Raw genomic sequence first — 15,991 nt, 5'->3', positions numbered from 1 at the left:
TTCCTAGCATTCCTAGTAATAAGATGTGAAGATCAAGAGGTTTAAGACGACCAAGACTCATACCCTCATCCTTGAGAAATATTACTCTTGGGAGTAACTCAACAAGAACCTGAATTCAAAAGAACCTATCGGCATTCATGCAATTCATAAATTATGCTAATGAATGAGTTAAACACAACAAGCGTTGAAACAAATGAATTACACTAACAATTGATGAAAAAGCGTATATTATTAAGAACCAATTCAAATACATGAGAGCTCACAAGGTTACATCATCTCCTAACAACAAATAAGGTTTAGTTCCCCCATGGACATGGAGAAACTATATGAACAATGAAGAAGAATAAGATAGAAAAACCCTAAAAATTGGGGAAAGGAGCTCTCGCATCCAAATCCGTCTTTCGAGGGTCAAAGAGTATGATGTTGTGTTCTTCTCTGCCAAAGATACAAAACCTAGAGCGCCTAGGTCCTTTAAATAGAGTCAGAACAAAGTAGAAATAGGGTCCGATCCAATAAAGTCAAAATAGAGCAAAAATTGGGCTTTACGCACGACGCTCAGGCGCCCCATTTAGGGCGCCCGGGCAGTGGACGGCTGTCATGTAGGGCTTGAGCCTCCAAGAAGGGCGCCCAAGCCTCGGGCAGTGGACGTCGATTTCCAAGACTGAGCCTCCATACAGGGCGCCCAAGCTGCATTTGTCCCTCCTTCTTGTGCTTTTCCAGGCCTTTTTGAGCTCCATCTCTTTTGTTTTTCATCTTTGCTTTCAGTATTACCTCATTCTCTACCAAAACAAAGGGAATTAGTCATAAAGTCATTGAATTCAACCTCAACTCTCTTATTCACACAAATTAACAGAAAAACATGATTCTAAGCAAGTTTCTAAGCAGCAAAGGATGCATTTAGTGCCAGAATTACATCACAGATAACGGTATTTTCAACCGTTATCACAACCTCAGACTTAGAACTTTGTTTGTCCTCAAGCAAAACAGAATGTATCTCAACTTTTCAGAACAATCACTACAATGACTCAACATTTTTAAAAAAACTTTTCCTTCCAAGACAAGAAATCACTTTTATCAATTCAGCATAAAGATATCAGTTAAGATGTGCAGATGCCTTAATTCAATCAAAATCAATGTGATGCTCATACATTTTCAACAGATGCTATCCTTAAGAATGATCAATCAACCAAGCACAAATGTAATCAGAAATTCAAAGAACTACTCCTCACCAAGGAAAGTGTTTCACTCAAGCGCTCAAAAGTGTATCACTCAAGCACTCAAAAGTGTATCACTCAACTCAAATGTGTATAGTGAGGTGTTAGTGTCTTTCACAATGTCACACAAATTAACTTTGCCTTTCATTTAACCATAATCAAACATACTCACAAGCAAGTTTTCATCATAAGGGCTTTTCATGGCTTGTAACATGACTGGGCTAAGAAGGAAGTTGGCTTTTCTGGTCAGCAAAATTCCTTGAGTTGAGATATTTATGAATTTATCAATCAAGCACAAACTCTCTTTCTTTTTCACTTATTCCCAGTTTTCCCTTGTAGTGAGCTTTTCTTCTCTTTTTATTTTTCTTTTCTTTTCTTTTGCCTTTGCTTTTGCTTTTCAATTGCTCAGTGCCTAGAAAAGTGGGGTTGCTAAACTTGAACCTTTATCATTACCTCATCAGATGTTCTCAACTTAACTCAAGGTAAAGATTTTTTAGAAAAAGGGTTTTCAAAACATGCATAAGGTTCAAGGTTTAAAGGTTAGAACATGTTGTTCTCTTTTCAGTGGGCAAAAATCATGTGGAGGCTAAAAGAATACGGGATAACAATAAATGGCCTTGATCATATGAAATCCTCAAGCAAGTAGTTCAATCACAGAAAATTTGGGCAAATCATTCATGCTTCCAAAGTAATAGCAACTATTCACAAACAACTCTCGAATCCAAAACTCACACAGGTAAACTCTCAAGTCCCAGAATTCAGAAAAACATCCTACTCAGTATCTCAATCAAATTTTACCTCAAGCACCTATTTCATACATTGTGAGTTATCACTTGTATATCGAAGTGTAGATGTATGTGTACCAGTAAAAGTGTCAGATATTCAACTAATTGCTTTGTCTTTGCAAAACTAACATTTTCAAGCTACTTGTACAAGTGGGAAAGAGTAGCAACTCCCCAGACATATTTGTCACATCATTGGATATCCTTAAGGAGTATCAAGTAGGATACAAGGATGTATGTTTATCCGCAAAAATTGTGCATGGAACAAAATGCAACAAATAGGTCCATGCAACATACTCCTACAACTGGTACTCACAACAGTCATTATATATGTCTCTCAACCAATTCAATCTTACGTGTGGACCACGATATTGCCTAAGCTCAAATTTAACCCTTGTGTAGTCCACACCCCAAAAGGACCATGATAATTTCCAAAGCCGCTTCAAAGTTTAAGGGTTCATTAAGACAAAATTGTCCAGCATGAATAGTAGCGTAGAAACATTATCTAGTATAATGATCATTTCACCAACAGGGACATGGAAAGTGTTTGTCTCTATATGTCATCTCTCAACAAACGCCAATGTCAATCCCTCATATGCATAAACGTACGAAATACCGTATAAAGACATTAAACCAGAGTTCAACACATAATTTTAAATAGCGAGATGACATGCTCCAAGTTTATTCAATCTTTTTCCATGAGAGACCAACTTTATCTCTTTCGATCCTACACATAACAATTGCATATAAAATTTAAACAAATCATCAATATCAAAACAAAAAAAAAAAGTGTCATGTGGACCTCCATAACACACATGCAACATGATCCACATAGCTCATAGTGTCGTGTGAATCTCCAGAATATATCCAACCACTTCATCTTCTTGGTGAAGAACATCTTTGTGTTGCTCAATAACATTCTATTATTGATCATCAACATTACAATTAGTTAATCTTGTAGCTTATCTAGCTTCACCATCTGGACCCCTTCTACGAACAAATGTAATAGGTTTCCTTCTAGCTTCACCATATACAGAACTCTCATCCTAATATATTGAGACACATCATATTCTTTTCATTTTTATAACAAACAAATTCAAATAAATATTAAAAACAAACACCTAACAAATAACTAAATTTAAAGAGAATAAATAAATTAAACAACAATACAAAAGATAAATAAATAAATAAAAAACTAACCAGACCATAAGCCCTTAAAAATAGATTAAAAGAAATTATATATACTGAATTTTGAAATTCGATAATTTACTTAATCGGATTTCGAAACCTAATAGACTTCTTAATTGGATTTCAAAGTTCAACGAAATACTTAATCAGATTTTAAAATTTAATAAACTAGTTAACTGGATTTCAAAATATGATAAACTACTTAATCAGGTTTCAAAATCTAATAAAATTTGATACCTTTCCTAAATTTGTTACATTGTCTTCAAAATTTGAAATTTAATATTTTCTTTAATCAAATTTTAAAATTCAATTATAACTTATTTAAAACAGATTTTTTGAAATCTAATTACATTTTAAATTAGATTTCAAAATTCAATAATGACCTAAACGGATCTCATTATCAAAACGGGTTTCAAGGTATTTAAAAAATTTTGGAACTGGAAGAAAAAAAAAAACGTGGCGTGATACTCTACAACGCCAGGACTACATTTATTATGAGCCATATAACTCTTTGAAACTTTTTTTTTTCCTATGAAATCAGATTCAGGAGATCTAAACAAGAAAGCACAATTTACTTAAGCTTAAAGGACATGGAAAAAATAATTGTTGTTTGAAAGCAAAATTTAAAATTTCAAAAACATATGAAAAGGCTGAAATCTGAATTATTTGATTTAAATTTCCTTCATCTTTTAAAAGATTGGTTAAATAAGTTCAAAATTCTTAAATATTAATTTTTTAGATTAAGTAGAGTAATGATATACGCTGATATATTTAGTTTTTTTTAATTTTAAAATTGACATTGTAGAAATAAAACGAATTGATAGTAAATAATGTTTAGTGATTAAGAAATATGAAACATAGAAGAAAAGAGAAGGGAAGATAAAAGAAATAATGAGAAAGGGAGTAGAGAAGAGAATGAAGAGCATATGACAAAAAAGGAGACTATAGAGATACCAGTTAAAAGAAAAGAAAAAAGAAGTGACTCGAAAAATTTTAAATATTTTCTTACGTATCTCTTAAAAAGACGATTTTAAATAATCAAAATATTCAAGAGTTTCTGTTATTCTTTATTTACATCATGTGACCAAAAATAATTTAAAATGTTTTTAAAAAATAAATACCCTTTGCAAACATAAATAATGGGACGCAAATTTACGATGCTAAATTCTGACTACCCTTCAAAAGTAGAGAGGGAAGCAATGGTGCAGATGCAAAATTGAAGGAATATAATTTAATATCTGAACAATATCACATTAACATTAACTAGGAAGTTCAATAATCCTCGATAAAAATTTAGTCCTAATAAAATTACAGGCTTTTTCTGCCTTCATCCAGACACCCAAAAAATTACCAGAAAGAGGAAAAAGAAATTTACAATGTTTCGAGATGCAATAACAGATTAGGCAAAAGTTTGTGCCAGTACTCAATGATTGTTGCTCCAAATGCCTGGAGTAAAATGAACAAAACGATTAGAAAAGACAAGTAATAAAATAGTATTAGGTTCTGGTCATCAAAAGTTGAAGATAACTCTTAATCCACTCAAAACTGCTGTTCACCAACGCTCTCTTGAATTTGACCTGTCAGACAACAAATATATATAACCATTCTCAAATACTTCCCAACATTTAAAATACAAGAAACAAACAAAATTGAATTAAAAGCCACATAACAATGCAAATACTGAATTGTATATTTCTCACCTATTCAAATCTCTGCTGCCAGAAAACCACCCCCTTTCCCGACTACCTTGAAACTGTCTTCTGTCATCACTAGGACGGGTCCACACATCTCCTGTACCTGCTGTACCACGAGATCGAGGTCTATCTGTATAATCTACGCTTCTAGAATCCTCAAATGAACCAGATCTAGAAGGTGGCCTATCAGAAAAACCAGAAGATCTTCCTGCTGATGAACCTGGCCTCTCAACGGCTTTCTGTCCAAACCGTACTTTATCATCCAAATCACGGACAAGAACTTCCAGCTCCTTTTCTTTCTGTTGTAATATTGCATATGTACTGGTTTGGTCTACACCAGCTTCACCCTCAGATTCCTTGTTTGAATTTATTGGAGACTCTTTCTCAAGTTCCTTCTTCAAATTATCAATTTCTTCTTTTAACAATTTTTCCTCCATTGTCTCAGGCCTGAAATGTTAATACATGAGTCAACAAGGTAAATTGAATATTTCAAAGACAACTCACACATAGAGGATGACCTAATTAGTTACACAATTATGTAGGAACGCTGTGCATAACCTAACAAAGTGAACAATAAATATGGAGAAGAATGAGATTTAAGACATGTCCTGAAAGATGCCAGACTAGTAAAGGATATAGAACTACTACACTACCTACTAGCAATCCAACTCTCGGAATTACAAGCTTTAGGTAAGGGAAAAGAAAAAGTTAATAGAAAGATAACTAATGTACTGAAATTGATAAATAGCTGCAAGACAATACCACAATCTACTTCTACTTGTACTAAAAAAATGTGTCTTGTACTTGGTACAACTACAAGCCCAAGGCAAATAACACTGAAACTAATTAATCCTAATACTCTAACACTCTCCCTCCAAGCTTATCCACTTAAGCTTGTTACAAATAGCAGAATCACGGGAAAACGAAAATTAATACAAGTCAATTCAGTTGAAGAATTTAGGCTAGTAGACATGAATATAAAACTTTGATTGACCATGTCCTACGTAGACAGCTACTAGAAGCCTTTGATTTTCTACTTTAAGGGTCTCCCTTGACATACAAACTAATACCTAAACAAAGGACTTTCATACCACCAAGGCAGAAAAAAGAACATCAAATTCCAATCTCCAGGTAAAAGATTAATACCCCAAAGCCCCAAACAGCATGTAAGGGCCTGTTTGGACAAATTTCTCCACAAGCCCTTGTAAGAAATAACTTGACTTCTCCACAAGCCCTTGCAGGGAAACTAATTTCATTTTTTCTTCTTTTTTCTCTCCCAGAAGAGGCTTATGGAGAAACTCACCCAAACAGTTTCTAAGTCTAAAATCAGACAAGTCCAGCCAAGCATAACAGAGACCAGAGACCAAAAAGAGGTGACAACAGCAACCAAGCATGCCAAACACAGGCATAAGAACAACCAAACTCAAAAAGAAATCAAGGGCAATTCTAACCCCAAAAAAGAAAAAAACAAATAGAAATAAAGAGAAATGCCACCCATAAGCACAACAGATATGCAAGAAGCAGAATTAAAAACATAAAACGAGAACAAATAACAGTTTTGAAACAAGGTCAGAAGAAAACAAGCTGGAGCAGGCGACATACTGATGACTTTAACCATCAATATGAACCACCTCAAGGGACTCCAGTAGCAGTGGCACCCTAACATTTTGCCCCTGGCTACTTGCAACCTTAAATAAAGCTGAAATAGAACTATAGAACTCAGGTCAGAGTTCAAAAACAGTGCACGGGAACTAGTGTACACTCAGAAAAACAGCCAGTTAACCATAGCCAGCACATCACATCAGGCTGGCCAACAGTGACTGTCAAACAGAGGACAGATCATTATCTCATTATCAATAAGTATGATGAATCACGTCAGAATTATGAAGTGCAAGTTAGTAGAGACTGGAAAAAAACTTTAGTAGTAACCAAATGAAAGTATGATACAAAATTTATACTAATAACTTGAATAAGTACTAGTACTGCAAGTACAATCTCAACTCTCCATAACTAGAGCTTAATACTACACTAATCAAGCCTTTTTTCCCCACTAGGTGCAACAGTTACATTGATAAAATAATAATGTTCTATGGTAAATCATGTCTTCATAAACATACCATTGAACTCTAAATCCCTCTTAATGGTTTCTCGTATAGTTTATCTCAGTTTCCTTTACACTCTGGTGATTAGACTTCCCTAATCAAATGTACTCTCCTAACCAGGCCTTCTTTAAGACATTTCCACGCATGCCCAAACAACCTACCACAAGATTCTACCAATTTTTCTAAAGTAGGTGCTACCACAACTGTCTCTTTGATGTTATCAACTTATCATTCTTGACCTTAGATTGCTTAGCGTGCCTATTTATGCAGGCAACATCCTCACCTCCGTTATATTGATTTCATTCCCTAGTAACTATAACACCCATCATTCAATGTCATCATAAAATATTCAATGCCAATGTATGGCACAAATGAAATAAAGTTCTAGATTTCTTTCTCTGTACACTACAGGCAATTCATTGCTTTTACCAAACAAGAAATTTTCCCAAACCAAAGTGCTCGCAATAGCCTGCTGTTTGGGAGCCATGCACTCAACCAAAAGTTAGATATTTAAATAACTGCATGGGTGTGAACAATAAATCAAAGTGATACATTTGAACAGCTAAAAGCACACACTTTCATTACAGCCACCTTTAAGTTGCAAGCTATGCTTGTTTAGGTTGTGCACTTGTGTTGATTAATTTGGCCAGAAATGAGCCCGTTAGTATTCCCTTCAATATTTAGATTTATGTTCAATATTTAGATAAAACAATCATTTATGTCTGGTTATGTGAAATTTAAATGAAAAAATAACAGTAAGAATTTTGTACTCCAGTATGAAAAATTGGTTTAATAAAAACATTATCAAACTTTATATTCTATAGTCTAAAGATCCAACCCACCCAAACGCACATGGCATTGTAGTCAAACTCAAGGATCGCAATTGGACCAATAGGGAGAATAAAATATTGTAAAAATCAGGGATCATAACTCAACCCACAAAAGCTAATCATGTATAAATAAGTATAGTAGACTAAAAATAATATAGACAAGAAAAAAGTAACAGAATAGAAGAAGAAGAAGAAGAAGAAAGAACAACACATCCAGAAAACACCAAACAACAGGCACAGCTCTTAATGTTGACCACATTGACACATGGTACTGTGGTAAGAATTAATATTAGTATTTTCACCACAATATACAACCTATCTGAAAAGTATATTCAGCCTTGACAACCTCTCCAATGAGCCAGTTAGCAGACAAATTAGGTCAAATATTTTGATAAAAAAATATCAGTCATCACTCTTAAAAAATGAGATGTGGACATAATAGTTAAAAACAATAGTCACCTACATTTAGTGCCATAAACGAAAGTTATCCTATTAAAAATTACCATCTCAACATAAAACATTTTGGGGAATAATGAAGAATCGTTGAGCAAGATAGCCCATCCTGCACAACTAATGCTAACTTTAAAAACCATAAAGGCTGGCCGCTTTTACACAAAAACATGATAAAATACAGTTAAAAAATTTACCTGAATATTAGCCCATACGATTTGCCTAATCTGTAAATGCTGCCAAAATAAAATCAACTCACCCCACAACAAGCACAACAAAAACACATTGGTGGTCCTTGTTGCACCATGGGGACAAAAGCTCTTTTTGATAGTTACTTGCAACTGTTGAATAATGCATGAAAATCATGGATGACCACCAGACAGACCAAACAAAAACATAGAGACCGATCTAAGACCATTATCAATCACAAGCAAAAGCACGACAACATTTAGAAGTTGAGACAATGGATCAAAGAACAAACGGATGCAAAAAGGCATAAATTAACCAAGAAACAAAAGAAAACCTGTCAACAGAGCGATGCTCCAAATCAAGATCAATTTTCCTCCAATCCATGCCTCGCTCACCCAACAGAATCTCCCGAGGCTTGGCATCCCCAAACGGATTCAACTTGGGCCTCGATTTCGGCACAGCATCGACCCCCTGCAACCCGGGACCCTCAGAGCGATTGGACTGAGCACTGGAAGGCCTGCTGGAGTGAGAACTCGTGGGCCGGCTCGTCTTCTTCGCCTCAATCTCTGAATCCATCTTCTTCCAGTCCAATCCCTTCTCAGCCAACACCTCCTCCCTGGGCCTCGCCGCGCCGAACGGATTGCCCTTGTTTGTCGCCTTCACAGAAGCATCATTCACCGAACCATCGCCCCTCGGCGGATCCAATACCAGCCTCGGCCGCTCCGTCCGCTCCGTCTCACGCGACGGACCACCTCTCGACCAACGATCCGGTTCCACGCCCGAATCACGAAAACCTGAACCAAAATTGGAAGATCTAACAGGAGCAGCCTTCTTACCAACCGCCCAATTATCCACACCATCAGCCCTAGACGCACCACCAAAACCACCGCCACCGCCACCGCCGCCACCAAAACCACCACCTCCGCCACCAAAACCGCCGCCGCCTCCCCCATAGCGATTCTGCCGACCAGAATCAAACGCGGGGACAGATTTCTTCACGGAGGCCCAATTGTCCACCTCATCAGCCCTGGAAGGCTGATCGAGTTCCGAAACCCTAGGATTCGGACCCCTGCGTTCCTCGTCGAATCCGCCATAGGATCTTCTCCCGCCTCCGCCCCAGGAGCCGTCGTTGTTTCCGCCGTCACGGTCGCGAGAGCGACCGGCGGAGCGGTCGTATGAGGAGAAACCGCCGCCGAGGCGGTTGAACTGCATTTCCTCGGGGGAGCGTTCCTTGGGACCGGTGGGAAGCGCCAACATCTCGTCGCGTGTGAGGCCCTGGTGCTCGCCGGTGGAGGGAAAACCGCCTTGGTTGAACTGAGAGAGCGGGATGGTTGTACCCTTCTTCTTTTTGGGCTTGGAGCTGACGGCCTCCTTGAGGCTGGGGAAGTTTTGGGTCTCGGCGGCCGCGGCCGCAGCCTGGGCCTCGCGCTCCTCGGCCTCGGCTCGCTCGGAATCGGCGGCCCATGCTCCGATGTTGCCCCAGGGTTTGGACATTTTGAGATCTCGAGAAAGAGAGAATGGAGTTATGGATAGGTTTGTGGTTGGGTTTGAAGTGAAGCCGGGGCTCCGCTAGTGGAGCCGGAGCTCCGATAACATGCAAAGAAGAGGAAGCGGAAGAGGATTAGGAGAGCGTAAAATGCGTTGATGGGGAGTGAGAAGGATGATGAAGGAGGCCAACATTAGCGTGCGTTTGTGTTTGTTTGGTTTGAGAGCGTGTGCGCGTGCCTTTGGGATTTCCTCACGCGCGGATCAGGGGTGCATGCTTTCCTTCCAATTGGGAAAGTACCATTGGGCATTTTTCATGGCCTAGAGCAATGCGTCGTCGTGTTACCCACCTTCTTTTTCGTTACTCTTTATTTTTGGCCCACCTATTTTACTATTTTTAATTTTAATTCCTATCTTCTATTTAAATCAAATACAATTTACTCTTAATTTATACACAATATCTTTTCATTTTTATAATATTCATATATTTTATTTTTTCTTACATTCTGTCTCCTGATACTCCTCTTTCTTACTAGTTAAGATTTTATCACTTTTTCATTACAGTAAAATTTTACCTAACTTTTTATTTATATGAAACAATTATAGAGATTATATTACTCTTTTCATCATATGCTTTCATTTTAAATTACTTTTTCACGTCTCATTAATAAGCGGTTTCTTTTTTCATTTAAAATCGTATCAACCTTTTAAATTTCAAAAGGTATCAATCTTTTGAAAGATAAGATTCGTATTCAGACTTTATTGATGAAGGTCATAATAACAACGCTTAAATAACATTTATTTTAAAATAACAGAAATTATTTTTATTAATAAGGAGATTAAGATATATAAGTAATATTTTATTTATATATTTGATATCTATTACTAGCATTTAAGTAAAGAACCAAAAGTTTTTTTTTTCTTTGAGAAAAACTAGCATCCATACATAGAAGAAAAAGAAATAAAACATGGTTATTGAGAATCATTTTCTCGAATAATGGAAAACGATACACTAAACATGATATCATATCATACTTGATGAAGATTATTATTTTTTTCTCTATATATTACAAACAAAACCATAATAAAGAGAGTGAAGAATATTTAAATACCATCATATCATTTATGACCATAACAAAAAACAAGAAAATTCTTTTTATTCTATGTCAGTTAATAAATATAAGAAAATATAATAAATAAGTACTTTTTAACTATATTTGTTTCTTTTTTACAAACTTTTTTATTATTATTATTATATAGTGTGTATATACTCACTATAAATGAATAAAAAATATTTTACGAGTATATAATATTTTTTATGTTATATTTATTTTTAATAACTGTATTTAATTTCTTATGTCTCTTTGTATTAAGAGATAATTACGTCATTCAAAAATATCTTGTTTATGTCTTTTACTATTTTCTTTTTCTTTTTTATTTCTGCTAAACGATTAAACCATCATATCACTTCCTTTTTTCATATTATTCTCAATGTCATTCCTCTTATGAAGCAATAAATATATGTTAACCCTGACCATTCTTCTTAAGGGTAAAAATAAGAAGACTTTCTTAGATATTTACTTTTTAGTAAAATATGTTCGTATATTCTCTCCTAGTATATTATGTAAGCACTTAAAAAATTAATAGTTTAAGAGTATTGGTTATTTTGATTTAGATTATTTTATTCTAAAAAGTTTAATTATAGATGTATATCAAATCTTCTTTTACAAAAATTATCGTTTTTATAAAAAAAAAATGTTTTCTTTTTAGATTTTTTATTTCATTCTTCATCTATTTGAATATCATAGTATAACCTACGACGTTGAGGTCTACAATCTTATTTTATTAGAATTTAGAACAAGAATAAGTTATCTTTTATTATTCTTGTTAGTATTTTAAATTTTTTGTTCATGTGTCTCGTTTTGAGTTTGTATGTTTTCATCATTAATCAAAGCTTCTTATATACAAGTAGAAAAAACATATGTAATCAAATATTATAGAGTTTGTGAGAGTTTATAATATGTAAAACACCTTTCGAGAAACTAAGAACATTTATCCATTTAAGAAAAGTTGGATTAAGTTTAAATAGTTCTAATAAATTGTAGTTCAATTTGATAAAATGATTATGAAACTTTGGTTGGTATAGTAAAATTGTGTTTTTGTTGATTTAATAATGTTGATGTGTGAACTATGAATTGTGAAATTTAGAATTTGATATGTTGAATTATATTGGTAAATTGTTTGAGTATAATGATGACATTTAATTGTGATTGCTTGGACTATTGTTTTAGTATTGTTATTTGTGAAAGATATTTTATTTGACTGAGATTGTCCGATTTGATGTATTTTATGGTTATTTTAAACTAAAAAATAACTAAAGTTGCATAGATAGTTAAGTTGGACAGTCTATTCAAGTCAATTTGGGAGTTAAAATTTTGATACAAAGTTGGACAGTACCACTTGTTAGGAATTCAAGTATGAGTATAAGTCCCACATTAGATGGAAATGAGAAAGTTGAGTACTATATAAAGATGAAAGACTTATTAACCCATTGTCTTAAAGTTTTGGGTAGAAAGTGGTATCAATTCCTTATGTGGTTGGGCTCGGATCTCATTGGTGTTTGTGTCTCCCCGGTGAACTCTCTCCTTCGATAGACTCAATCGTGATTGGAAATGGTTACTCGTGGTTGTGGTTGGGAATGCTCCCACTCGCAACCTTGTTTTGGGTTTTGGATTATCTAGGTAAAATTTCGATTCTCACAACCATTGGGTCACGTTGAACTTTTAAGGGATGGTTCTTAAAATATAGTTATTTCACTTTTGATCGTTTGGATTGTCAATTAGAGGTTTGTGATTAGATAAATATTTTTTGTCATTTTGATATACTTAATAAAAATATTACAATTGAATACTATGTTAATGAATAGAAAATAAATGATGAATTATTAACATGTAAATAAACAATAGGTGATTGATGTTATAAGATAAGTTTGGATTGAGGTGAAATACATATGTATGACATGGTGTGATGATTTAAAAATTATATGAGAATGTGATGGATGAGCTTTGTGTGATATGTTTTAGCTATTTTCTTATAATTATGTTTATGAATTTGGTAATCTTTACTTTGAATTAAGATGAATATGAATAGAATGATGAGATAGTTATTTTTAGGGTGGGAATATTAGAACGAGTTAGTTTTGTGTGAAGTGTATTAATGATACGGACTTATAATAAGATGATCCCGACTCCACTAATAATTAGAGTCATATAGAAAGTCGAGGGAAGTTCATATTTAAAGTGTTGGTATTGTTGAACTCGTGAGATATTATAGTTATAACTCTTGACAAGCAGAAGTAATTTAGTAATGAAAGGCGTAAGATCTCAAGGTGTTAGTCAATACACTGATCCTTTAGGTGGTTCTTGGTATATAAATGAGTAATAAGAGCCTTTATGTTTAGATGTAGATTGTATGGTCATGTAAAGTTATGTATTGATTTTCTTATTATTTTAATATAAGCTTTTTTTTTCTTTAAAACTTATAAAAATTACAATAGTTTAGCATATTGTTTGTTGTGTTGTAGTTTGTCCACCTGTAATGATCGTATATTATACTTTAATAGAGGATAGTGCACGGGATGGCAACGGGTCGGGTTCGGGTCAAATAGTGTGATACCCGAATCCGATCCGTCGGATAAAATTGTACCTGAAACCCGACCCGCTACTCGTCGAGTATCCGCCTAAAAACAATCCGCAGATATTTTAAAACCCGCGGATATCCACAGATACCCGCAAATATTTAAAAATATATATTTTTATAAGTTATTAAAATAAAATTTAAATATAATTACAAAAAAAATATAAAATATAATATAAATTAAATTAAATATAAATTAAAATTTAATTTTTGTTTGGGTTGAATTGGTTCGATGGTCAGTCGTCATTTTTTTGTTTTGTTCTCTTTTGATCTTCAATTCTTCTTGAGAATGTCATTCACTCCGATGGGTTGTTGACGTGCAAAAGATACTCTGACACTCAAGACATAAAAAGTTCTAAATTTTGTTAGGATAGAAGAGGAAGATTGTACCTAGATATTAATGGTATATTTATAGAACCTATGACAGGGAAGCCCATTGATTAACCATTAGTTCATTATATTATATTTTTAGGCAATCAAATCCAATAATAAATAATTAATATCGTATAATAAATAATTAATATCGTATATTTTGTAAAGTGTAAGACAATCTAACTTATTAATTAGTGCAGTATATCAATCAAACCCAATAATCAATAATCAATATTAATCAATATTGTAAAGGCAATCTAACCTATTAATACCTTTTAATTGTCAATAAATGACAATTAATTTTGATCGGTATATTTCATATAGTACAATTTTAATTAAATTTAAGCTTGTAAAATATAAATTAATGTTAATTTTAATCATATTTAACTTAATAAAATAAAAATTAAATTTTTATTTTTATTTCTTGTGGGTAGTGGATATTCGTGGGTACGCATAGTATAATACCCGCATCCGACCCGTTTATCAGCGGATATTAAAATATCCGCTATCCACGGGTTTCGAGTAATAAATATCAACGAGTATCAACTATTCGTCGCGGATTTTATCCGTGGGCGCGGATTTTTTTGCCATCCGAAAAGAGATCTAAAGTAGTAGGATAATTGATGGTCTTTCTAAAGATAATAGTTATTACTTAGACATATAATTTTTGTATTGTATAGATCTCTTAATTTATGAAATATTATTTATGTTTCAAAAGTTTAGTTTTGTTTTTTTATTGAGAATTTATAAATATATTTTATACATTTATATGTTATTTTATCATTTATGTTATATTTTAAATTAGTAGGGTAAATCCTACTAAATTTAGGTGTTATATATTAAATACATCTATTATACATATACACAACAATAAAAAAAAAAAGTGACATATTGACAGTAAAATCAATATGTAATTGTACACAAATAATAATAATTCAAAATTAATTATAATTTAAAATCCATCAAAACTAAAAAAAATTATGTAATCTAAATTCCAAAAATATATATCAACAAGGAGATATAAACTCAAAATCCGTATCAGATAGAAGAATAACAAACACTTAAAAAAAATTAGGTTAAGCATGACTTAAAAAATATTAACAACTAGTCTATTTATTTTAAATATTTCAAGGCATCATCTCATATGTCAGAGTAAATGAAATATTTATTACATAAATTAAAATAGAATTGGTATGAAAGTTTTTCTAGGAAACAAAGTTTCTTTTTCTGCCTCTTCTCTATATTGTTCAGACTTTTAACACTTATTTTCTTATAAGTGTGGGAGGTAAGCTCACTTGAGTAGGTAGAATATTTGGCAGAATAAAACCAACATCAAGTTAGTTGGCAAAGAAATGGGAAACTTTTTAGTTGATTTAAAATAGAGGGTTAAATATGCTTTTAGTCTCTGAAGTTTCACTGATTTTTGGTTTTAGTCCCTGCATGAAATATTGATGGTATTTCATCCTCTTAATATGAAAACTCGTATTTTTAGTCCCTAAAAACATACGCCGTTAGCTTTTTTTGTGATGTGGCTAACGACACAGTCATGTATTCTTCCACATCCATTGACCATTGCTTGTTCTCCTTCACTTTCTCTCTCTAAAACCTCAAGTTCTCTCTCTAACGCCCCCTCACTGCTCTATCTCTCTCATCTGCAACTGATTTTGCAGATCCAACTTTCCTAGATTCTCCCATTTCGTTTACGGGCACTCCCTCGCCGTGAGCTCGCTGACCTCAACGTCACCGGAATCCATCGAGAGTCGCCGTCGTTCCTCGATCGCCTTCTTCCGGTGCGAGGGTTTGAGTGGGTGAATTGATGAATGGAAGGGTTCGGGTACGAGAACGGGTGAATGTAAAAGATTAGTGTTTGGATTTGAGGAGAAAGTGAAAGTTTTTAATTAATGTTGTTTGTGTGTTTTTTTTCTTTTTGCGTTTTTTGGTTTTGCTTTTGCGTGATGTCGCGGACTAAAAGAAAAGAAGAACACTTTA

The 15,991-nt window shown here is 33.9% G+C and overlaps 1 protein-coding gene across 3 annotated transcripts; it reads right to left on the bottom strand.

Annotated features, from left to right (window-relative positions):
- Positions 1-4,387: 4,387 nt before the first annotated feature.
- LOC106768743 (eukaryotic translation initiation factor 4B2) lies at positions 4,388-10,238 on the bottom strand. Of its 3 annotated transcripts, XM_022783697.1 has the most exons (4): positions 8,784-10,234; positions 4,885-5,325; positions 4,713-4,761; positions 4,488-4,630 (listed from the first exon to the last, which is right to left on the bottom strand). In XM_022783697.1, exons 1-3 carry the CDS (start codon positions 9,941-9,943, stop codon positions 4,737-4,739), a joined length of 1,626 nt encoding a protein of 541 aa, XP_022639418.1. In that variant the 5' UTR covers positions 9,944-10,234; the 3' UTR covers positions 4,488-4,630; positions 4,713-4,736. The 3 variants fall into 3 exon arrangements, with proteins under 3 accessions (XP_022639417.1, XP_022639418.1, XP_014509518.1); XM_022783696.1 differs by lacking the exon at positions 4,713-4,761 and having other exon boundaries at positions 4,388-4,630; positions 8,784-10,238; XM_014654032.2 differs by having other exon boundaries at positions 4,532-4,761; positions 8,784-10,233.
- Positions 10,239-15,991: the final 5,753 nt, after the last annotated feature.

The sequence above is a fragment of the Vigna radiata genome, chromosome 7, assembly GCF_000741045.1.
Source record: "Vigna radiata var. radiata cultivar VC1973A chromosome 7, Vradiata_ver6, whole genome shotgun sequence".
Taxonomy (NCBI): domain Eukaryota; kingdom Viridiplantae; phylum Streptophyta; class Magnoliopsida; order Fabales; family Fabaceae; genus Vigna; species Vigna radiata.
The sequence above is the reverse complement of the archived record's forward strand: the minus strand, read 5'-3'. Positions and strand labels throughout refer to the sequence as shown.

Coding starts and splice junctions, on each gene's coding strand:
- LOC106768743 (XM_022783696.1), bottom strand. CDS start 9,943: ATGTCCAAACCCTGGGGCAACATCGGAGCATGGGCCGCCGATTCCGAG. Junction 5,326..8,783: donor GAGCATCGCTCTGTTGACAG/GTTTTCTTTTGT, acceptor TTAACATTTCAG/GCCTGAGACAATGGAGGAAA. Junction 4,631..4,884: donor GGCAGCAGAGATTTGAATAG/GTGAGAAATATA, acceptor ATTTTACTCCAG/GCATTTGGAGCAACAATCAT.